Source organism: Zootoca vivipara, chromosome 16, assembly GCF_965207765.1.
Source record: "Zootoca vivipara chromosome 16, rZooViv2.hap1.1, whole genome shotgun sequence".
Lineage (NCBI taxonomy): Eukaryota > Metazoa > Chordata > Lepidosauria > Squamata > Lacertidae > Zootoca > Zootoca vivipara.
In genome coordinates, this window is record NC_142599.1 from 39582316 (window position 1) to 39608103 (window position 25788).

General features: G+C 48.1%; 1 protein-coding gene across 1 annotated transcript in view; it reads right to left on the reverse strand.

Annotated features, from left to right (window-relative positions):
* LOC118075759 (CUGBP Elav-like family member 3) overlaps positions 1 to 25788 on the reverse strand; it is a 67235-nt gene that overhangs the window by 30055 nt on the left and 11392 nt on the right. Inside the window, exon 2 of the mRNA XM_035097965.3 lies at positions 15821 to 15903. Within this exon, the coding sequence (XP_034953856.1) occupies positions 15821 to 15903 (83 nt within the window). The remainder of the gene's footprint in view (positions 1 to 15820; positions 15904 to 25788) is intronic.

Here is a 25788-nt window from a genome sequence, read left to right on the forward strand (position 1 = left end):
TCCGGTTTACCTACCTTGCAGGATTGTTGTGAGAATTAAAGAAGTAGCAAATGAGGCCTTTTAAGAGCAAGCAACTCATTATTTTGGCAGTCCGGGTTAAGGAAGGATTTCTCTGTCCATCCTTCAAACATGTTACGGGGGCCCAAAGGGACACATCTAATCCATCGCTCGATTGCTAATTACTCCTGCTCATGGGATGTGCCAGAGAGTATTTAAAAACTATATTTTTCTGTACTGACTTAGCTGGCTGACGGCTGACGGGAGTTTCAGTCCAAAACATCTTTATTATTTTCACCATCATCACCGTTGAAAATAATAAAGATGTTTTGGACTGAAACTCCCATTAGCCCCCCAGCCAGCTAACTGCTTGATTCACTGATAATTACTACTACTTAATAACAGTAGTTCTATATAGGATAGCATGCAACTCAAGTTCTGCTCAAAACAGGCCCATGGAAATTAATTAATTGACCATACATTTAAAGCACTATGATGCTACTTTAAGAACAGCCATGGCTTCCCCCAAAGAATCCTGGGAGATGTAGTTTGTTGAGGGCACTGAGAGGCAATAGGGCAGGCACCCCCAAACTCATCCCTCCAGATGTTTTGGGACTACAACTCCCATCATCCCTAGCCAACAGGACCAGTGGTTAGGGATGATGGGAATTGTAGTCCCAAAACAACTGAAGAGCCGAATTTGGGGATGCCTGCGATTGAAGATTCACCCCTATTCCCCTCTTGGAGCTGAATTGGTTTCCTGAATTGGTTTCCTGAAATCCCCGTGAAGAGGAATTGACTGTTAAACCATTCTGAGAATTGCAGTTCTGCGAGGGGAAATGGGGAGGGGGAGTCTCCTAGCAACTCTCAGCACCACGCCTAACAAACTACATTTCCCAGAACTCCTTGGGAGACACCCCAACTGTTTAAAGTGGTATCAAAGCGCTTTAAATGTAGGGTGTGAATGTGGCCTGTCTAAGGTCCTTTCATTTCTAGTGACCTCCCTGTCTAAAGATAGGCTCCGTCTTGTCCATTGATTTTAAACCATTATGGGGAACCAGAAATCATTATTCAATTTCAATGGGTCTACTCTGGGTAGGGCTGACGTTGGACCCGTAGAGGTTGTAACAAATAATGGGAAAGAGGGAAACAGGACATAAGAAAGGGAAGCTAAAACAGGACATCAGAAAGGGAAATAGTGGCAGGGAAAGAAAGAAAGAAAGCAAGCTCAGGAAGAATATGCATTTATTTCAATACAAGAGGAGAAGTCCTTGCCCAAAGCAGCTCCCATTTGAAAGCTGAACAACGGAGGGGTGTGTGTGTGAAGCTGATAAAAACTGAGGCTGACTGGTGAAAAATTAGCATTTATTTCAGCTGCAAGCTACATTTCAAGAGAGGGACTGGCTCTAAGGGGTGGTGTCAGATATGAACTCATCAATGTGCATGGTTTGTTTGTTTTTTGGAATGAACCACACCTTTTCCATTAGCATTCACAGCGTACACACACACACACACACACACACACACACACACACACACACGAATCTTGGCCCTTTACTTCCAATTCAACCCAACACAGGATCGTATCCCGGTTTTTACCGAGGCAAAGGTTTCTGTGCCGTGTATTCATTCCCGACACTGTTCCCTCAGATGTAGAAGATTCCAGAAAGGGTAATCACCACCGACATCATCAGGAAATTGTTGATACCACCTCCCCCCACCCACCCGCCAGTCATTTATGCTATTGAAATCACGAGTGGAGGGGGGACAGGAGTGAAAAAGGGGGGGGGAGAGAGAGAGAGAGAGAGAGAGAGAGAGAGAAAGAAAGAAAGAAAGAAAGAAAGAAAGAAAGAAAGAAAGAAAGAAAGAAAGAAAGAAAGAAAGAAAGAAAGGGAGCAGGTGCTTGGTAACGATGGCAACAGAAGAATATACTCCATGACAACCACCCACTCATCTCTAATTTACCCATCGGGTTGCCATAGGAACATGCGCTGACATCACAACTTATCTCTATAAACAATGACCTGGAGACTTTGGCAAAGGGAAGGAGAGAAAGGGGATGGGAAGGAAAGGTGTGTGTTTTGGGGGGTGGGGGTGGGGAGGAAGGAAATGTTCATAACAAAAGGTGAACGAGCAAGCTATTTGCAGAAGATGATGTGTGTGCGTGGGTCGGTTTGTTTGTGTTTCACAAAAATCAGGAGACCGCGAGGAAGATCAGCGTGCAAAATATAAATTTGCTCCTAAGCATCGCCCCCCCCCCGGCACAAAAACCCCAGTTGGTTTTTATTTGCGCTGATACGCCACACAGGTTTTGATCAGGCAAAGTCAGCTCCCCCCCCCCAGTCCTGTGTGTGCAGATGACACGGCGTGGCAGAAGTGTGGGCCCTATAGAATAATCCCCAGCCCCATGGGAGATGCTATTCCACAGCCCTGGGTTTATTTTGCTGATTTGGGGAATGGCATGGTGCTGTGGCTAAGCGCGACAGCCCCAGGTTAGGGAAAACGGAAGCTGAGCTGAGGGGTTTGCATGCAGCCAGCTCTGGGGTGGATGAGAGGTGCCTTAATGACTGAGTAAGGAGGTCCCCGATGTGTGTGGCCAGTTCCTAGTGCCTGCGGAAAGGGAGCTTATATCCTCAGGGCCACCTGGGCACCCTCTGGGTCATCGCTCGCATCTCCCACTTCCTCCTAAGGGGGCTCTGGCATCGGAAAAGACTCTTGGGAGCCCAACAAATGGCAACTCGCGTCCAGAAGGTCCCAGGTTCAGTCCCTGGTGCGGTTAAAAGCAGGATCAGGAAATGTCCCCCGCAATCGGAGACTTTGCAAAGCCTTTGCTGGGGGAACCAGCAGTTGAAGGCAGATTCCTGGGAGGTGGCCTCCCAGCTTGCAGTTGGGCCAGATGCGATGGGCAAATAAAACGGGCCCTGGCTGCGTTTCACACCTACGCTCTCACCCCCTCGCTGGCAAGGGAAGCAGCCAGGGGTCTCGGCAAAAGACGGCAGGAGCTGAGAGCCACGAGGGTCTCAGGGAAATGGCAACGATTCTGAAGCTCTGTTTGGTACTCAGGAGAGGCGAGCGTGTGTCTGTGTGAATAGAAGAATACAGGAAGGTACCGTATACCGATGAGAAGAGAAGACTCCCTGGAAAAGACCCTGATGTTGGGAAAGATGGAGGGCACAAGGAGAAGGGGATGACAGAGGATGAGATGGCTGGACAGTGTTCTCAAAGCCACCAACATGAGTCTGACCAAACTGCGGGAGGCAGTGAAAGACATGCTTTTGAATAAATTAGGTGCCTACTCAGGGCCGGATTAAGCGATCTTGCATGGTGCTCCGAAACACGTGTTTTTGAGCGTTGTGTCCAAAAAAAAAGCACCAAATGCCCCCCAAAATGTACCAAAGCAGTTTACAGCTATAAAACAAAAAAACCATAAACTAGACACCCTAAAAAAGAAGAAGTTTAAAGCATACATCATTTCGGAAGGGTGCATTCTTGGCTGCCGGTGTTGGCCTAGTGCAACATAAAGGTTTTCAGCAGGCATTTCAAAGTGGGCACTGATGGTCCCTGCAAGTCCCCAATTCTGGTTCCTGGACAGGGCAGGCTCCAGATTTATAGAGCCAAACCTGCAGGGAAGGAAAGAAAACGAAAGTCCCCCCCCCCCGACAGTTGTCTCTGCTGCTTGGAGCCCCCCCTCCTGATCCTGCCGGTGCCTCCGTGGGGGAGATTAAGGCGCGGATTACCCACATCGAGACACAGGTTTAATTTTCTTTGGCCATCTGTAGCTGGCATGCGACACGCTCCCTTTCTAGCAAGACGTGTGTGTTATTTCAGCCTTTATTCCCAGAAGCGAAGCAGAGGGAGATTTGGGGCAGGTAGCAAGACACACACTAAGTGCCTCTGGGCAAGCACAGAGTTCCTTTTGTCCAAGGGGAACCTACAGCACTCCTGATGCTATCGGACACCAACTGCCACCCCCACCCCACCCTGGCCAGCATGTCCAATGGTCAAGGAGGTGGAGCCTGTTGAGATCCAAAGGGAAACCACTTCTCTGCCATGGGTGTAAACCCTTCCTTGGCCATAAAGTACCCCCCCCAAAGAAAATAAGTAGGACTTTATTCTGAGGTTCTCCCCCCAAAAAACCCTGTCCAAAAGTGTAAGAAACAAATCCAAGGGCAAAATGCTTCTGCACATGCACAGAGGGCATTGGGCTGTTTCTAACTGAATCCCACTCACAGTAGATCCATCGATATTAATGGACACGGCCAATGTAACGACGTTGGAACAGCAAATGGTCCGTATGGTCCAGCCTCCTGTTGTCACGGCTGCCAACCAGATGGCTGCGGGGAACCTGCAAGCGGGTCCCGAGTGCGAGAGCATCCTCTGCTCCTGCGGCTTCCAGGAAAGGGTACTGTGAAGCAGCTCAAACTATGGAACTCACTGCTGCAGGAGGGAAGTGATGGCCATCCACTCATCCACCCCAACCTTTCTCTCCAAGGACTAAATAGCTCTCAAGATGTTTTGGGACTACAGCTCCCATCATCCCTGACCACCGGTCCTGTTAGCTACGGGTGATGGGAGTTGTAGTCCCAAACATCTGGAGGGCCGGGTTTGCCTATGCCTGGTTAAGAGGCTATGACTGACTCCACGATCACCCACTGAGCTTCCTGACTGAGTGAGGATTTGAACCCGGACCTCGCAGGTCCTAGTCCAACACTCTAAACGCTATGCCACATGACATTCCTGGAGTACTTCTGCTGTCGGGCGGCTATATAAATTAAGGAGGTGAATAAATACGGGGAAAGCACTTGGAGAAGCATCTGAAATATTTCCCTAGAAACTTTGAATTTATTTTGGATTATTTTATTTGATGTGTTGTAAACCACTTTGAAATATATAGCAATATAGAAATAATAATAATAATAATAATAATAGGAAGAAGAAGAAGAAGGTGGTAAAGGGTCCCCTGACCATTAGGTCCAGTTGTGGCCGACTGGGGTAGCGGCGCTCATATCACGTTATTGGCCGAGGGAGCCGGCGTACAGCTTCCAGGTCATGTGGCTAGCATGACTAAGCCACTTCTGGCGAAACCAGAGCAGCACACGGAAACGCCATTTACCTTCCCGCTGTAGCGGTACCTATTTATCTACTTGCACTTTGATGTGCTTTCAAACTGCTAGGTTGGCAGGAGCAGGGACCGAGCAACGGGAGCTCACCCCATCACGGGGATTCGAACCACCAACCTTCTGATCGGCAAGCCCTAGGCTCTGTGGTTTAACTCACAGCGCCACCCGCGTACCTAATAATAATAATAATAATAATATTAATGTTTTAAAAGAGGATTAGACAAATTCACTGAGGATAAGGCTATCAGCAGCTATTAGGCACGATGGCTGTGCTCTGCCTCCACGGTGCCCAACCAGATGCCTTTGGGAAACGTGGAAACAGGATCAGGGCCCAAGAGCACCTCCCCTTCCTGCCTGCCAACTTCAAAATTCACACTTCACCAGATTTTGAAGTGCAAAGATCTCCAGCCAGGCAATGTGTTCAAGAATGCATATAATAGGACAAAATGTGCACAAATGCACACACATTGCTGAAAAGAACATGGGAAAATGTGTTGCATCAGAGGAGGGGATGCCTATGAAAAAAATGCATGTCTTGGGCAAAGTTGCATCCCCCTCCCCAAATGTGTGTATTAGAATAAGTTCACACGGATATGCTGGTGAATTCTCACAAGAAGCCACGATTTGCAAACTGATGTGGAAACCGGGAGAAGTGAGGGCAAAGTTGGGAAAGTGAGAAGCCGAGAGAAGCCGACATCGACAGATCCACCCGTTCCTCATTATAGCTCTGTTGCAAATAAACAGGTCCGCTTCTTGCTCCAGAGAGAAATCCCAAATGGTTAGCCGGAGGGAGTGCAGGGTTGGAGTACGTCTCCGAAGCAGAAAGGCAGACACATTGGGGACCTTGCTTAGTGATCCTTGGGATCACCACATGAAGGGATCTCAAAAATAAGAGAGGTGGGTGGGGAGGCCTGAGCCTAGAAATCTGCTGCCAGTCAGAGTCTGGCACTGCAAGGCCAGATGGCCAGGACTAAGGGCAGCCTCACAGATATTCGAATTATTTCTTCCCGGACCCTCCTCTGTCCCCCCCCCTAAAGAATAGCAAACCTCACAGCTTCCTTTTTTTTGCACGGAGGCTACAAATCGACCGGGCTGGGTCTTTAAGCTCTGGGATCGCTTGATCCCTGGATATTTCCAGAGAAGTGACCTGCCACCTCTCCCCCTCTCCATCTCCAGAGCCATTTACCTTGAATGGCGTATCGCCCTCCCTCGGCCACCGATACTAAACAAACAGCAGGCTGCTCATCCCCCACCTCCGCAGCCCCTGGTAATGCGCCGGCCGTGCACAGCATTCTGGGATCTAAGGAGATTTGGGATTGGGCTGGATAATCCCTGGATTTAGGCCTGGCGAAGCCGAGGCAAAGCGTGTTGCAGTGGGGGTGGGGAGGGGACCGCGAAGCCGGCTTAGAGCAGTTGCCACCCAGATAAATGCCTTCTGATCTCAGGCGAGTGCCAGTGCCCTTCCTTCGGAGTGAAGAGACAGGAAACGAGAGCAAAAATCTCACCCGCCGCCTTCCTTCCTCGCAGGGAGCGACTCCTTGCGTGGAGAGCGCTGTTCAAGGTGAATCGGGGCCACCGAGGGCTGAGCCCAGGCCTTGACAAGGGAGACAATTTCACCCACCAAATCAGAGCCAAATTTCACCCAAAGTGACATTTCAAAGCCAGTTTGGTGGTTCCTAATGAGGAGGTCCAATCAAGAGTTTCCGAGGGCAACAGAAAGGTTTTCGCTAATGTATTGCTGGAAGGGTTGCTTTGTGATTCTGCCCTGGGGGAAAATTGAAGCTGGGTTGTTAGTTGTGCATTGGTCATTGTCTGCCTCTCACTAGCCCTAGGAGACCTGTTGGCAGTGGGGCTGAGAGATCTATCGATTTAGCATCCAAAACCGGTTCGAAGTCCATATCATGATATCGGTTCCATAGTTTTTGACCCGGCAATATATTGCAAATCATGAAGTGTGTTAGAGCTGGGTGATATATCGCCTGAAAGCAGTTTCAATTCCATATTGTGATACTGATTTCATAATTTTTGACCTGGCAATATCATGCAAAAATCACAATATGGGGGGGAAACATGGAGCCAGACGATGCCTCTACATAGCTCCATCCTTTTTGCAGATATTGTGGATATAACGAGATACCGTGATGTTTAGCTGGCAATATATCGCGATACTGAAAACCAGATATTGCCCAAACCTAGTTGTTAGTCAATGAGGAGCTGAAGTGATCGAACCAACATGACAGAAGATTATAAAATTATGGGTAGTGGAGAAAAAACGAGCAGAGAAAAGTTTTTGTCTTTGTCTCATAACACTGGATCTCGGGGACATCGATGGAGCTGGATGCTGGAAGATTCAGGGCTGACAAAAGGAAGTGCTTCTTTAGTTGAACTGCGGAACTCCCTCCCACTGGAGGCAGGAATGGCCACCCAGCTGGATGGTTTGAAAAGAGGACCAGGCAATTAACGGAGGAGAAGAGGGATCTCAATGTCTACTAACCATGACAGACCTATCTAACTTCTGCTGTCGGAGGCAGTAAATGCTTCTGAATACCAATTGTTGGGAACTGCAGGAGGGGAGAGTTGCTATGGTGCTCACGTCTTCCTCAAGAGGACATCTGGTCAGCCACGGGGAGAACATGTTGCTGGAGAGAATTTAGACTCTGAGGCAGCTTTTCCCATTGGGGTGCTCCTCCAAGAACATAAGAGGCAGCTGGATCAGGCCAAAGGGGGCCCATCTAGTCCAGCATCCTTTTCTCAGAGCGGCCAATCCAATGCCCCGAGGGGGAACTCACAAGCAGGGCCTGAGCACAAGAGCCCCCTCTCCCCTCCCCTCGTATTTCGAAGCTTCGCTGCCTCTGATCATGGAGCCAGAGGAGAGCCATTGTTGCTCGCAGCCGTTGGGAGCCCTGATCCTTCATTAACTTGTCTATTCCTCCAAGTTGATGGCCGCCACTGACTCTTGTGGGAGTGAGTTCCACAGCTTAACTAAAGAAGCACTTTCTTTGCATGTCCTGAAATCTTCCCAATGTTCAGCTTCACTCCCCACCCTGCATGGAGAAGCGGCAGCCCCCAGAATTCTCCCCTCCTGCAAAACTGCTAACCACAAAGAGGCCTGAGAGGGGTGGAGAGATTGGGGGGGGGAGCAGACACTGATATCAACCTAGACGCAAAACCCTCCTGGGATGTGGATGTTATTCCCACAACGCGGAAAGCAGACACATCACCACTGCTTATCCCGGCGGACCCTCCTGCCATTGTTAGCTCAGCCACCCACAGCTCAGCGCACCTGCCCCCCTTTTCCATCCCTCCTCTCCCCCCCTTCTTCCCCGCCATGAGCCGCCCCGGACCGTGTTTACCTGGCAACGGTGCTTTCTCGAGCCGCCGGTTTCCTAGCAACCGAGCAGCCAGGTGACGCCGTACCAGGAGCAAAGTGGGAGATATTTATAACAGATGTTTCCAGATAAGTCCCTGAACAAAAGGGAGGACCAGGAGGGAGAGGGAAAGCAAGAAAGCCAGACCAGGGTGCCAGATATATATATATTTCTACAGTTCCACAGAAGGAAATAATCCCCACCCTTAAATTCTGCCACTGGTTATCATTTGCATGGCTTCATCCTGAAATCTATGTACTGTGAGCAGCAGAGGGGGCGACTCTTGTCAATTTCAGTTTCTATCCATTTGTCACCCCCCCCCATCTGAAGTTTGCTTCGCCACCTTTCTGCCTCATTTGGAGCTTTTTTAAAAATTTAAAAAGTCAGCATTTTCGTTTCTCCCCACATGCCCTTTTCAGAACGCAGTTTTGCTTAATGTATACATTTCCATTTTGCAGGCGGTCTCCCTTCACGTAGAGCATCGTCACTCGCAGCTGCATTTCTGTGCACGCTCCCTGCTAAGAATAACCATATTTTGTGCCTCTCTCTCTGTGTGTATTGGAGAACAGCATCACAATCCAGAAAATCGCAAATTTCACAGGGGGCCAACCAGGTGCCCCAGTGGGCAGCCTGAGCAGGACCCGAGTGCGAAAGCAGCCCTCTCCCCTCCTGTGGTTTCCACCAAGGGGTATTCAGAAGCATTGCTGCCTCTGACCGTGGAGCGGGGACTGCAGTCATCGTCGGAGAAACAAAAAGTTAGGAAGAGCTGTTGCCAAACACACCTTGCTTTTGGGCTTCCCAGAGGCCAACTATGGGGAACAGGAAACTGGACTAGATGAAGATTTCAGGTCTGAGACAGAAGGCTTCTTCACGGAAAGGGGTGCCCGAGGGCTGCTCTGCCCTCTTAGCCAACCCTCCAGGGAATTAGGGGTGAGGTGGGGAGGAAACATGGCCAAGATAAATATGGCCACAGCCACCTACACACACAAACCTGTGGGGCAGATGGAGAAGCTCCGGAGACTGCTTCTGACCTGTGGGTCAGCAGTCTCTCCTCTCCGGTGGAAGGGCCCGAATACAGCTAGCCAATGCTATGCCCTCCAATTTTTGTCGGACTACAACTCCCATCCATAGCTACCAAGTCTCCCGTTTTTCGCGGGAATCCTCCATATTTTGTTACCGTTTCCCGCTGTTATCCCAAATTGATTATATCCCGTAAATATCCCGTAAAGCTCCTGCCGGCGGCCATGCCCCGGCTCCCGGCTGTCTGCGCATGTCTGGACATGCACAGAAGCAATTTCTGGTGCCCAGACATGCAGAAACTGGCATCCCGGCACCGGAAGTCGCTTCTACACATGTCTGGACATGCGTAGAAGTGACTTCTGGTGCCGCGCCGCCGCTGATCCCAGATTTTTCAATCTGGGAGTTGGAGGGTATGCTTCCATCTTCCCCAACCACTGGTCAAATCAGGTGGTGCTGATGGAAGCTGGGAGTCCAGCAATGACTTGAGGGCACCACGGGGACTAGAAAACTTGCTGCGTTGAAAGCTACAAACTGAAGCCTCTACCACGGTCCGCGCCTTTCCCTGTGGAATCCCAGTATACAAATGTTTGGGGTGGAATGAATCCGTCAGTTTCAAGTTTCTGTTTCTCACTTGTCCTATCTTCAATCCACCTCTTCCCATTTCTGCAGCAATTTGCATTGAAGAAAATCCTCGTGAAAATTCACCAGAGTGCGATTTCCTCCCAATAAACACATTTTTGAAGGGAGCTCTGACCACTGTACACCGTTCTGTGAGCCATTTCCCCACATGTAACACATTTTAATAATATATTCAATATTTTCACTGATGCATCCATTTTTTAATAACAGATGCATTTTTGTGTAAATGCTGCTTGGCTAGAAAACTGCATTGTAGAATTCACCCTTTTAAATGTGTCGAGGGAGGGGATTATTTTGTCCTGTTCTTATTTTTATTATGAATTTTGTGCTTTTATGTTGTAAAAGCGGGACCCAGGTAGCACTGTGGGTTAAACCACTGAGCCTAGGGCTTGCTGATCAGAAGGTCAGCGGTTCGAATCCCTGTGGCGGGGTGAGCTCCCGTTGCTTGGTCCCAGCTCCTGCCAACCTAGCAGTTAGAAAGCATGTCAAAATCATAGCTGCCAAGTTTTCCCTTTTCTCGCGAGGAAGCCTATTCAGCATAAGGGAAAATCCCTTAAAAAAAGGGATAACTTGGCAGCTATGGTCAAAATGCAAGTAGATAAATAGGAACCGCTACAGTGGGAAGGTAAGCGGCGTTTCCGTGTGCTGCTCAGGTTCACCAGAAGCGGCTTTGTCATGCTGGCCACATGACCCAGAAGCTGTACGCCGGCTCCCTCGGCCAATAATGCGAGATGAGCGCGCAACCCCAGAGTCGGTCATGACTGGACCTAATGGTCAGGGGTCCCTTTACCTTTACCTTTATGTTGTAATTTTATGTTGTGAACTGCCCTGAGATCTACAGATGAAGGGTGGTATGTAAACTATAATAATAATAATAATAATAATAATAATAATAATAATAATAATAATAGATTTTGAAGGATGGTTCTGCATTATTTTGCAAAGTGTGAATGTGATAAACTCATCACAGAATGGGAACCAAAGCTCATTACCTTCAGCGGCACTCACACACCTGGAACCGTAGCTGAAAGGATGGGCACAGACGAAAAGCAAGAGGCAGGTGACTGCTATGGTCAGGGCCTCAGGCCCCGCCAGAACAAAGGTAGCAGCAGACAAACTTAGTTGGTATCTAAGGTGATACTGGAAGGATTTTTTTATTATTTTGTTTCGACTACGGCAGACCAAAACGGCTACCTACCTGTAACTAAAGGTAGCAGCTGTAGCTCTTATTCCGACATCGGGCGTAACACCTGCCCTTTGAATGTGTTGCTGTTCTACCTCCTCCCTCGCTAAGCAGGTGCTAGGAAACCAGGTGGGAGGGAGGTGGAAAAGCAAGTGTCTGTGGTCCTCCTCCCCCACAAATAAATAAGGAAAGGTGTGCCGAGACAGAGCTGGAACCCACAAATGCATAAAACACCTGCTGTTTTGTCAACGCTCAAAGAACAAAAGGCTGCTAAAGAGAAAAGCCCGCTGATGAGAGTTCAGGCCTGAAGACTGTGACGGAGCGAGGGTACCCTTGTGCACGTGCAGAGCGCCTCCCCTGCATTAGTGAAAATGGTAATTGCTTTTAAAAAAATAATAATTCTGTACGTAAGGGCAAAATTGCATCAAAAAATGTATCTCTCTGACAAAAAATTGGAGGAGCTGTTTCAAAGAACGACAGAAATGTAGCAAACTGTACGAAAGATTGGAAAAAGGAGGAAACGGAATCAGGAGGACTGGAATCTTAACTTCATTTTTAAGGGAAGGGGGGTAACTCAGGTGATAGAGAACCTGTTTTGCATGAAGACGCCCCCACATTCATTCTGCCTGCATCTCCAGGTAGGGCCGGGGATGTCCGCTGCCTGAAAACCTGGACAGCTGCTGCCAGTCAGTGTAGACAATACTCAACTATACAGTGCAAGGCAGCTTCCTATAGTCTGCTCAGAACCCTATTTCTCCTTCGCAACTTCCCATATCCAATGAGCAAAACTGGAAAAACGAGGCGTTCTGAGGTGAGGAGCAGACATTTCTGTCCGGCACACTGTCTGTCCCTAATCCCCACTCCCCCAAAATAAAATAAAAATCAATAGCAACAAGCAGCATTTTACTGAAGAACAAACTCTGGAAAGTGAAAGCAGGTGGTGGTGGGGGGCTGGAGGGGGCAGAAGGAGGGTACAAAACAAAACCCTGTTCCCCACAGACAAAGAGGGGGCCTTCCAGTCAGAAACATCTGCTCTGCACACCCACAAGGGAAGCAAGGAAAGGAAAGGAAAGAAGGCTTTAGGTCTCCCACCATTCCTCGTGCCATTTTAATTCTGCTGTTGTGCATTTGGCCATGGAGGGGGAAAGGAGAAAAAGAGGATGGAGAAGGGGCTATTTTTTTGGGGGGGGCAACAAAATGGAAGTGAGATCCTTAAGGATACTGGGGTGGGGTTTTTTTTTTGCTTTCTTTTTTTTGGAAGGGGTGTTTCTCTGATTAAGGTGATGGATGGGGGAGATAGAGGGAGATATTGGGGCCAGTTTGCACACGAAGGCAACCTAATTCACCCTTTTCGAAATAATGCGGGAACTGAAGTGCAGCCATGGCCTTGGAAATTTGTGCTTCTCTGAATTTTGCAATGCAGTTCTCCAGTCGTGTATGAATAACATGTATGCATCCGTAGGGTTTGTGTGTGAAAACAACGTATCCAAATGCACCATAGAATCATAGAACTGTTGAGTTGGAAGGGACCCCAAGGGTCATCCAGTCCAACCCCCTGCAATGCAGGAATCTTAGCTAAAGCATCCATGACTGGAGAAATTTGCATTGAAATGCAGTTGAATGTTCATGAGGGCTTTTAAAGAAAATCATAAACTGGCAGTGGAAATTTGGAGAACTGAACTTAACCCTGGCAAAGTGAGAGAAAATGAAATTGACCAATTTGCCCGTTCCTAGCGCTGTGGGAAGAAGCACTTCCGTTTGCCGGAATCCTTGCTTTTTAAAAAAATAAAAATGACCCATTACTTATTGTTAATGTTTTATCAGGTGTGTTTGATGAGGCTTCACTGGATAACTGCTTTCATTTTCAGTCTCCTTAGTTATTTGGGCTTTTTAAAATAATAATGAAAAAAAGCCTAATGACCCAATATCTTGATGAGTTTTATTATTCTTAGCTGCCTCGGGGGATGTACAGAAAAGCAGGGTAAACATCTTTCCCTACGGAATAAGAATCACTGTTTATTATTTATAAAGGTGCCTTAAGTCACTAGGTGCTGCCAAGAAATTACTGTAAACATAAAATTGGGTCCTGTCTGCAGGTTTACAATCTAAGGGGAAGCGTCGCTTTTCATGCAGAGGGTCTTGGGTTCAAGTCCCTGGCATCTCCATGTAGATATGGGAATGTCCCCAGCCCAAAACTCTGGAGAGCTGTTGCCAATCAGTGTAGACAATACTGAGTTTGATGGACCAATGGCCTGATTCATTTTAAGGCAGCTTCCTAGGTTCCTGTGATTAAAACCCCGCCCTTCCTCTCCTCTGCCCCGAGATCTCTGCTAGTTCTGCCCAGACAAACCTTTCCTGGCACATGAAATTTTGCTGGACACCGGCAAAAATTATCCTGTTTAACAATCCCATCAACATCTCACCCTTTATCCAATAAGCTCAGGGTAGAGAACATGAGAGTTACCCCATTCCATCCTCATAACAACCCTGCGAGGTAGGCTAGATCGAGAATTAGTGACACATCCAGAGGGCAGAGTGAGAGTCAGGTCTGGGGAGGGAATATCTTCTCCACTGCCCACCTGTCCTGGTCCAAGTCTGACACTCTTTTTGCAGCATCAATTCTCCGTAGTCATAAGGACTAGGCACTTGATATTTTCCAAACAAAACAGAAACGTAAGGTTATCAGGATGCTGGGTTCTGCAGCTGGGCAGTGTGATTGCCAAAGTACATTGTGCATCCACAATCCTGCTGAAAGTTTGTGTGTGTGTGTGTGTGTGTGTGTGTGTGTGTGTGTGTCGGTGTTCAGCATGTACATGTCCATATTTTCGGCTGCCCTTTTTTTACGTTTAGCATTTCATATTTTTACATTTCTCTTCCTTTTGTTAAGTTGTGGCAAACTGCTCTGGATAGGCGCTGCAGTTTACAAAAAAACTTAAAAATAAAAGGCATTGTTGCCTCTGGTCAAACAGCTCAGACAGATTGCACATTGCTACAAAAAGCTGCTTAACCAGATGCAGAAGTGGGGTGACTGTACATGTGCCAAGGACTGGCCCCTCTTCCGAGCCTCTGCTGTCGCCACCCCCATCTCCCACTGAAGTAAATTCATTCAAGGATGCAACGAGTGGACAACTCCTTTCCCCTGCTTGTCCTGAAATCTGATTGCAAATTGGTTTAATTAAGTAAGACCCTGAGTATTATCAGACATAAGTAGGGGGCAAATGCCCTTCTCTCCACATGGTTTATAACGCGGCAGAGGCATTCCTCCGACCCCATATGCCAGGCACACACTCTGCCGCTGAGCTACAGCTCCCCTCTTTAGGCAGCAATCTTAAAGACTAGCCCCTTGGTTTCCAACAGACATTTACCAGTGGCCTTTACCTAAAGGACCGCCTTCCTGCTTGCGAACCTACTTACCAAGAAAGACCTTCTCTAAATGCCCCCTCCCCACTTAGGACAGGTAAGCAAGAGAGGGTTTTTTTCTGGAAAGGCTTCCAAGCTGGGAAACTTCCTCTCGAGGCATATTCCCCTGGAACCACCTCCGCCCTCTTTGAAACTTAAAATGAAGTCTGGACTACTCACCTGAGCAATTAACAGGGATCGAGTCTCACTGCATTGCTGATTTTATAGTCTCTTAATTAATAATAATAATAATAATAATAATAATAATAATAATAATAATTTATTATTTATACCCCGCCCATCTGGCCAGGTTCCCCCAGCCACTCTGGTCGGCTTCCAACAAAACATTAAAATACATTTCCCTATATTCCCTATATAATGTTGTTATTAGCACCCATCTGTTTATTATTATTATTATTATTATTATTATTATTATTATTATTATTATGCCTTGAGGGATTTCATAGTAGGAAAAGCAAGATGATAAAATGTCAAATGCCCTTCTGAGACTGTTATATGCATTGCCTCTTAAACCTCCCTGTGGGGGAACAGGCTTCACAGCCTTCTCAAAGGACCTTGGGGGCAGAGGTGCGGGTTCAAATCCATCCCACTTCTGACGCCACGTGTGTTTGCCAGTTTGAACCTTGGACCTCTGGAATCAGGCTCCACAAAAAGGCATTGGCGATTCAGACTAACGTATATACAGTACAAGGTAATATGCAACTAACTAACTGTATAACTTAAGCCGCAGCCAAACCAAACCCTTGGCAGGATTTCGAAGGACAGCGCTCCCGCAGACAAGCTCTCCTTGACTAAGTGAAGAGGTCTGTGTGAGAGAGAGAGAGGGAAAGAGAGAGGGTTTGAGTGGTCTTTCGGGGGAGACAACTGAGCCTGAATGCAAGGGGGCCAGGGGCGAAATCTCAGGGAGAGCCCATTCCCCAACCGGCTCCAAACAGAGAGAAATGGCCATGTGGTTATTGCAAGAGAGACAGACAGACAGAGAGAGAGAGTTGTGCATTAACAGCTTTTACGGCAGGTGACCAGGAAGGTGACGGACGTCGAGGTGAAGCGGCAAACGGCGCCGTCCAACTTACCCCGGGTAACGTCTTCTGCTCGTGAAGAGCACTTTGGGCCTTGAGAGCTGACTCGCGGGCGCAGTAAGTCAGGAAGGCGCATCCTGGAAGAAAAAGAGGTGGGAATGTAATCCTCAGACAGTGGTATTTGCCCCAGAAAGAGGTAGCAGCATCCACCAGCTTTAAAAGGGAATTAGACAAATTCGTGGAGGAGGAGGAGAAGGCGGCTGCCAGGGGCTACTCCTAACCATGATGTCTCAGTGATTGTCGGGGAGACAGCATGCCTCTTGAATCCCACTTGCTAGGAAACCTGGGTGGGGAAGAAGAGGGGCTGTGCTGAAGGCCTGCTCGGGGGCTTCCCATCGAGGCATGGCCCCTGTGAAAAGAGGACATGGGGACTAGACGGGCCCCATGTGGATTGATTCACCCACACACTAATAGTATCTGATTTATCCATAGTATCTGATTTATCCATATGGAAGTAACCCACAATCTCAGAAGTGGAGGTTGGCACAACCAGTCAGTGAGCTCCAAAATCTACTGATCCATCCACCAATCTCATTTATATATGGCCCGTCAGCTGAAGATCTCAGGGCGGCTCACAAGATAAAAATGCAGGATAAACGCACATAGAAATAGTTAAAGCAGAGACCATTAGGAATGCTGGCCACTGGGAGTTGGATTCCAGCAGAATCTGGGAGGGCTTCGCATTGTCAGCTCCCGTCTCCTGACTTCCCCTCCAAGGCTCCGATGCCTCACTTTGCTGCCACTGCAAACGCCACACTCACACGTTGTTTACTTCTTTTTATTGCTTTTAATTTAATTTTTATTGCAGCAATAAAGTATCAAAATCAGCAACACCATACAATTCTCTGAAAAACCACCTTATGCAGCGTTGCACAATATATACAGGTGTAACCCTGGGTTTTATAGTTTTCAATCGTTTGCAGACTCCCATTTCTCAACAAACCTATGCAGTGAGCGTCTTCCTTTGACTCTTGTGTCCAGAACAAGATGAGACAGCAAAGCTCCTCTCCAAAGATGTTAAAGGCGGCCACTGCAAAAGGGCATCACAATCTTCTGCCATCCTCTGACACGTGTTTCAAACTATCACCTGGGGCACCAGGGTTGAAATTCTCACCCAGCCATGAAGGTCACCGGGTGACCCTGGGCCAGATCCTGCCTTTCTCAGCCTGACCTACCCCATAGACTTCTTGTGAGGTTGAAAGGAGCGTGGGGAGAGCTGTGTACTCCACCTCGAGCTCTTTGAAGGAAAGGTGGGCTACAAAAGTAACATACCTGAAAAAATTATCTCCCTAAACAAACCTGCCCAGCAGGTGCTATGATCCTTGGGTGAGCACCTTCTCTTGATCCCATCCGTATTCAAGGCATGGGTGGTGGTCACATGAGAGAAAGAGAAAGAGAGCCTTTTCTGTGACTGCTCCCGGGTTGTGGAATTCCCTCCCCAAAGGTGTCAGGCTGTCTCCCTCTTTGTTATCTTTCTGCCTGCTGGCTAAAACTTTCCTGTCCAGACAGGCCTTTGGAAATTAAGGCACGGACTAGGCTGATCATTAGGCTGCTGCTGTCAGGTCAAGCTGGATTTTAATTGCTGGTTCTTAAAACGTTTTAACTATTGTTATTAACACGTTTGTTTGCATTTTTGAACCATGCTTTCAAAATGCCGTAAGCTGCCTTGAATCCCAGCTCGGGATAAAGGTAGGATCCAAACCCATTAAGTAAGCAAACAAGCAAGCAACCCATATTATTTATATATCCCAGCTTTTAACTCTCAAAGGGACACCCTTGTCCCACTGCACGCCCAGGACAGTTCAAAATCTTCCATTCAAAGAAACGGGAAACGCATTTTAGAAGGTAATAACTTGAAAAGAAAAAGAAACCGTGAAAGGGTTTTGAAACCAGGCCGAAAGCTGACATTGCGCCTGCTCGAAGTCCCGTTCCACGTCTCAGAGAAGAAACGGGGACATTTTGAAAACGCCCCCATTGTGGCAGTGAGCACCACTGCCAGGGTTATTATTATTATTGCACGCTGCCGAAGCCTTTGCGCTCTCTCTCTCTCTCTCTCTCTCTCTCTCTCTCTCTGTGCTATAGTCATTTGTACGCCGACAGCTTATCCTCTGCCAATTTAAAAGAGCAAAGGAGGTCTTCTTTTTTCTTGGGGGAGTTGGAAGTCAAACCTATGGGGAACCAGCTTTGTATCCCATACAGCACGGCTGGAGTATGCTCAGACTAGAGGCAGTGAGGGCCACCAAACTGGGTGCCTTTTGAAAGAGGATCAGGCAGATTCACGAGGCCATGGTGGCTCCTTGCCATGGCGGCCACATCCCCCCTCTACTTTCAGATGGATTGGGTCCTGGTTTTGGGCTTCTCTTTGAGGCATCTGGTTGGCCACTGCGAACACAGGAGGAGCGTGTAGGACCAGGCCAATGGCCCATCTAGCCCAGCATCCTGTTCTCACAGTGGCCAACCAGCTGCCCCGATGGGAAGCCTGCAAGCAGGATTCGAACGCAAGAGCATCCCCACGCATGTGGTTTGCAGCAGCTGGGTTTTCAGAAACACCGATGCCTCCCAACTGTGGGGGCAGATCACAGGCACTATCATTTTTATTATTTGCCAAATTTGTATACCACCCTATACCCATAGATCTCAACATAAAATCACAATATAAAAACAAACAAACCACAAAATACTAATAAAAACTAAAACAACCTAATAATCCCCACCTTCCACAACAAATTTTAAAAGGGCAGCGGATGTCAATCAGCCAAAGGCCTGGTCAAAGAGGAACATTTTCGCCAAGTTCTAGTAGCCACTGATAAAGCCTCATTCTCCCCTTTTCTACATGTTTGCAATCAGATTTTGTAAAAGTGCTTCTGAAAATTCATCAGTGTTTTAGGGCGAATTTCTCCCAACGGACACTTTTTTTTTGCTTACAATTTTGCAAAATGCGCAGATCTGCCTCATATGTGAGCGCCACCAGTTTCACTACTTAGAAGGGAGGCTGTGTGGCCCTTGCAAGGCTACCCAGAATGGAATGCGGCCTCTGGGAAGGAAGAGGTTTCTCATCTCTGGGATATGAACGCTGGGACCCGCTGTAAAAAGAATTTGGGGCTGCTAGATAATGGGGTGGAAATTCAAGTCACCCCACCTCGCCTGCTGTCTCTGAACTCCAAATCAAATTTTAACTCCACCTTAATAGATTCTTTTAAATAAAAGCACACAGCCCAAAACGATATGATTTCTCACCTGGGCCGAATCGTCTTAACATCTTTCCAGCAGCCCAAAAGAAAAAAGCTAAAAATATATCTGTTGATGCAGAGCGTGAGACGGAAAGGCAGGAACTTCCCTGAAGATATTCTCACAGGAGAATTTTCCACATGGATCAACCACTCGGCGTCCTCACCCAAAGCATAGGACGTATCTACGTTTTGAAACCACAATAATTGGGGCCACCGTGAAGTTGGAAATTCATCCAAACTGAGGGGGGTCGGATTTATAACAGGAATGTCAGAGAGAGGGACAGTGACCCACCAGCCTCAGCCAACCTCCACCTTGCAGAGAATAAAAGCGTGAGCTGAAAGGGACCCTGAGGGTCATCTAGTCCAGCCCCCTGCAATGGAGGAATCTTTTGCCCAACATGGGGCTCGAACCCACGACCCTGAGATTCAGCATCTCATGCTCAACTGACTGACCTATCTGAGGCTTACCTGCCTGCCCTATATCACACAACCCACCCATGGGGCGACTCTGCCTGCCAGCTTCCTCCTCCCCCATTTTGGTGTTGCTCCTCGGCAGAACTTAGCACAGGGGGGAAGGATAGGGAGAAAACTGGAATGAGTTGGCTCCGCCTCTCCTTGGCTCTGGCTCCAGCCACTGCCAAGTTCTCTGCCTTGCGTCCTGCCAGGCCCGACAGGCACCAGTTGACACTGGGTGGCGGGCAGAAATGCTGCGGTGGGTGTCAGTCTAGGCCCTGTGAAACGTGGGTTCAAGACCCCACTTGACCACGAAGCTCACTGGGAGGCCTTGGGGTGGCTATTGTCTCTCAGCCGAACCTACCTCACAGGGTCGTTGTGAGGATAAAATGGAGGCAGAGGAGAACTATGCAGGCCTCTTTGAGCTCCTTGGAGCAAAGGTGGGGTATAAATAGAATACCGAAATAAGAAATTTTGTAATTATTACCAGCAGATGTTCTGAAACCTAAAGACCCCCGTACCCTCGCACCTTGGCTCCGAAATAACCATGCAGTTAGAAGCATTTATAAACCTCTTAATTTTTAAAAAAGCTTCTAAGCATTGTGCAATTATTTTAAAAACCCCAAATGAAAAATTTAAAAACCCCAAACAGCACTATGAGTTTGGAGAGGGGGCAGATCCCCCTAAATGTGTTATGATGTAATGAAGTTATAATGGATCAAGGTTTGGTTAAACTTTGCCAAAGTTGCACAGAAACCCCTTGGATTGAGTTATGCTAAGGAGCCAAGCCAGCTGGGCAGAGAACTAGCCGGGTGGGTCATGAGCAGAGGCCAGAGCCCAGAGATGGCCCATGAAGGGAACCATCGGAGGGCAAGACTCAGAGGAAATATAAGGTACTGTTCGGGTTTATGTTTGGGCTTTATGACGTCTGTCGGTTTATTTCTATTCTTAGAAACACGAATGATTAAACAGTGCGTGCATGTTGTAAATGAATTCAGTCATCGTTGACGTTACCTGGAGAGCAAACCAGGTGTGTCTCCAGGTGACAGTGAGATAGCAAATGGGCAGAGACCGTCATTGCTGCACTGAAAACTCCTGAATTACAGGACAAAGAGGATCAAAGAGGGAAAGCCGCAATCAGTGTTTTACTTGCGGGTTTGTCCCAGCTCCTGCCAACCCAGCAGTTCGAAAGCATGTCAAAGTGCAAGTAGATAAATAGGTACTGCTCCGGCGGGAAGGTAAACGGCGTTTCTGTGCGCTGCTCTGGTTCGCCAGAAGCGGCTTAGTCATGTTGGACACAAGACCCGGAAGCTGTCTGCGGACAAACACTGGCTCCCTCGGCCAGTAAAGCGAGATGAGCTCCGCAACCCAAGTCATTCATGACTGGACCTAATGGTCAGGGGTCCCTTTACATTTACTTTACCTAACGGAGCATCTCTCATTCCCCACAATGAAAATGAGTCTATTTATTTAAATGGTAATCCTTCGCCACAGTGGAAAAAAGGCTGTGGATTTCTATGCATATCAGAGGCATGAATCTTTTTTCAAAGAAAGAGGGATGTCATTTAATGAAGGTATCTCTGAGTCTTCCCCTCACCAGTGATTACTTTGCTATCCTACACATGGACCACTGACACAACTTTCACCAACCTTGCATGCACTTCAGGATAGACCATGCTAAAGTTATTTTCCGTCATTTGCATACTATCCCTTGCTTTTTCCTGTAGGACTAATTGCAGTCATTAACAGTGTCAACAGGTTTACCTACCCATTGAGTTAATCACCCATCTCCTACTACCCTTCTGAGAAAAAACACCACCCCACCCCACTTCTATTTCAGTGTATCTGAAGAAGTGTACATGCACACGAAAGCTTATACGCAGAACAAACTTAGTTGATCTCTAAGGCAGTGTTTCCCAACCAGTGTGCCTCCAGATGTTTTGGGACTACAACTCCCATCATCCCTAGCTAGCAAGACCAGTGGTCAGGAATGATGGGAGTTGTAGTCCCAAAACATCTGGAGGCACACTGGTTGGGAAACACTGCTCTAAGGTACTACTGGACATTTTTTAAAAATAAATAAATAAATTGTATTTATTTCAGTTGTTTTCATGTAACACATAGTGAAACTATGTAACTGGCTCCCAAAGGAGGCAACGATGGCCACCAAGCTAGACAGCTTAAAAGAGGATTGGACAAATTCACAGAGGTGGAGAGGACTATCGATGGCCATTAGCCATGATGGTTATGCTTTGCCTCCACAGTTGGGGCAGCGATTCCTCTGGACACCGGTTCCTGGAAACCCCAGGAGGGGAAAGAGCTGCTCTTGTGCTTGAATCCTGCTTGCGAGTTTCCCACAGACATCTGGTTGGCCACTGTGAGGATAGGATACTGGACTGGATGGGCTGTTGGACTGATCCAGAAGACACTTCATATGTTTATCTGCACACAGGTGCACAGACACACACACCACAAACTGTGCCTCAAAGCAGACCTATCAAAGAGCTGGTGTTGCCTGGGACTTTTCTGTGCAAAGCAAGTCAAGATGCAAGCGTGAGAATCTACACCAAGAACGGCTTCCTTGATCATGCAGCCTCCTTATATCTGAGGCAGGGCGGAAATGCGCAGAGCTGATTCACACATGCCTGCCCATCACTTAATGAGTGCATGTGCAAACAGGGCTATTGTGCTAGGAAGGGGAGAGGGAAATTTGTCGAAAAGGGCAGGCCAAAATGAGCACAGGGCCAGAGCCGCTTCTCTAGCAGGGTGGGGAATTTCCCAGCCCATGGGCCAATCTTGGTCCACCGGGTGGGTGGGGAGGGAGTTCAGTTTGGCCAATGAGACCATTTCCCCAAACCACACCCACCAGTCAATCAACTGACATCACCATCCGATGGGCAGGGTTCAATCCTGCTGCTTTGCCAGTGCATTCATTGCAGAGAACGGCCTGGAAAAAGCAGGATCCCTGCACAGAGCTCAGCTCCTGCTTGCGGGGAAGGGGGGACAGGAGGCAGGACTAGATCGCTGGTTAGATTCCACAGAGACAATATTTTTTTACAGACGCAAACATTTCGGGCAGCTAGGCAAAGAGGAGCCACACACAAGAGATCCGACCTATATACAGAACAAAAACCCACATAGCACAGCCCTATGGCGAACCGAGTGCCAGGCCAGGCGATCACGTTTTCCTGGGGATCCTTGTCCTTCCTTCCTGTCATTCCCAGCTCGCCACTGTGGAGTTCCTGCGTAGTTTGAAAGGCGGAAAAACTTGCTCCAGAGTGATTCTGTTCGCCCCCATTCCCCCCTCCCTCCCCCCGCCACCCTTTTTCAAAAATTCATGAGCAAAATATGTTCCTTTTCTTCCAAGCTGCAGTGCCGGGTTCTATATTTAGATTCCCTGCCAGCGAGCCTGTCGCAAGGAGCAGCGAGGCGGAAAAGCAAAAGCCGTCACACTCCAGCGGACCCATCTTGCGGCGCCACGTCAGCTGAGCGGACAAGCCGCCGGCAGTAGCTTTCCTGGGGGAGAGGGGGAGGGGGTGCAAGCAGGACGAGAAGGTGGCTCTGTGCAGCCTCGCCAGTTGCTGCTCCCCTGGGCTGAGTAGGAAAAAACTGCCTGCAAGTGACCAGGCCATTGGCAAAAGAGGTGGATTGGTCCCCGTCCCCGCAAACCAGTGTGCTGCAAACTGGAAGTCTGGAAGTCCCTGCATCAAATTTCATCTTGCCCATAAACAGCAAATCATACAGAGACACGACAGGCACAGTCCTCCATGGACAGGAATTTCTCCGAGTCTCCGCACCAAAAGTGAACGAAGGCAAAAGTCGCACCCAGTGCAGAGGTGTAGCAGAAACTTCTGCCCTCCTGCAGAGGCTGATGGGAAGGAGGGACGCCTAGAACGAGGACTCATCCAGAGAGGCAGTGGGCAGCCCTCCTCTTTGAATTGGCGCTTTTAAGCTCCATGGCTTTATTGCTGTACTGTTTTTAATACTCGATTGGGAGCTGCCCACAGTGGCTGGGGAAACTCAGCCAGATGGGCGGGAAATAAATAATAAATAAGTAAATGTCTGCCCCCCCCCAAGACACCCCAACACTCCTCTAATGCTGCCCAGGTCTCTAAGATCCTGACTGAAGCCTTAAGGTTCTTCAAGAGAACACCTATGAAGGGCTTGCAATGCTCCCCACCCCACCCCCCAAAAGAGGGGGGGGGAATAAATATTTAACACCAAAGACGCGGGTAAGAAGAAATTTCAATTAATAAAATGCAAACAACTTATCAACCTGACTTTTTTTTTAGGTACACCGTCCAACAGACAAGCATAGCACATGTCGGGCTCAAGGGATTAAGATCAGCGAAGGGAGGGATTGTGGGTCACTGTTGCCCTGGCAAATATCGAAAATGAATTTTAAAAAGCCTGTGCCGATAAATGGCAGAGTTTGTCGCTTGCATGAATTATGCAAATGGACTGCTCTTTGCATAATCTATTCTGTTTCTTCCTCCGCCAAGCAGGCGTGGAAACCTCGGTTGCTGGAACATGAGTGCTCAGACGCTACAGGGACTTGAAAGGGAGCCCTGAGGGGGAAAACACACTTTGTACACACACAGAGTGAGGCCTCTGTGATTGCTCCTTCATATTTTCCGTGGTGGAATCCTGACATTCAGAAAACAGATGCTTAAGCCCTGCTGGGCCCTTAGAGGGTGCATAGCAGACAGAAATTCAACTGGTGCACTGGTCCTATAGCTGCCTGTCAAATTTTATTTTTATTTTTGGCCTGTTGTAACTCTGCTATAAGGATAGAACAGGAGCTCTCCAACCTTCGGGAGGCCCGTTTGAAAATTTAAGAAACAGCCGTGGGCACCACAAAACCTATTTCAAAGAAGAAAAAAGTGATCACACTTAGGAACGTTAAAGCCCAAAGAGGAGACTCACCTACATGCACCCGAAAACAAATGTAACAAAGACAAAAAAGGAGGCAATGCCCCCCCCCCCACGGCCAGCAAGCAGACAAAAAAATCTGGGGCACCCATGTTGAGTGAAGAGGCATTAGATTTTATCTGACTGAGCATTGAAGTGACTGAACCATGGGTAGGCAAACTAAGGCCGGGGGCCAGATCTGGCCCAATAGCCTTCTCAATCCGGCCCTTGGATGGTTCGGGAATCAGCGTATTTTTACATGAGTAGAATGTGTCCTTTTATTTAAAATGCACCCCTGGGTTATTTGTGGGGCATAGGGATTCGTTCATTTTTTCTTCTTCAAAATATAGTCCGGCCCCTCCACAAGGTCTGAGGGACAGTGGACCAGCCCCCTGCTGAAAAAGTTTTCTGACCCCTGGTCACTGAACCTAAGTTAGTCCGAACCATTGGAGTAACTTTGGAAGAAAGAAGTGCGTTGGAAGGCAGATAAAAGGAAGTATTTCACACAGCACCTAGTTAAACTATGGAACTCACTGCCTCAGGAGGCAGTAGTGAGCACCACCTTGGATGGCCTAAAAGAGGGTTGTTGGGCAAACTCATGGAGGAAAAGTCTGCTGGTAGCTCCTAGCCAGGACAGCTCAGCTCTGTCCCCCCAGTTGGAGGGAGCAATGCTTCTGAATGCTAGTTCCTGGAAACTGCAGGAGGGGGAAATGCTCGGATCCTGCTTGCAGGTTTCCCATAAGCATCTGGTCAGTCACTGTGAGAACAGGAGGCTGGACTAGATGGTCCAGAGTTCTGATGCCATTGATTTGCCCTGGGTAGGATTCACCCAGGCTCCAATACTTTGGCCACCTCATGAGAAGAGAAGAATCCTTGGAAAAGACCCTGATGTTGGGAAAGATTGAGGGCACTAGGAGAAGGGGACGACAGAGGATGAGATGGTTGGACAGTGTTCTCGAAGCTACGAACATGAGTTTGACCAAACTGCGGGAGGCAGTGCAAGACAGGAGTGCCTGGCGTGCTATGGTCCATGGGGTCACGAAGAGTCGGACACGAACAACTAAACAACAACAACAGGATTCACACTGGATACAATTCATTGTGGGGAAAGACCAGGCAAGGCAGTGGAGTGGGGTGTCTGGAGAGCTGAACCCCGCTTTCCAGCCCCACCCATGGTTAAAAAGGAAGGTGGCAAAGGCCATCAATATATATGTGTGTGTGCCCCCAAAACGAACCCTACTCCCCAGATTCCCAGCTTTCTTTTTCTTTCTATTTTTAAGAGCAAGAGCATTCGAAGAACCTGAGATGTGCTGAATATATTTTTATCTCTCACTCTAAACAGGAATTTGCAGTCTTGGAAACTGCTTC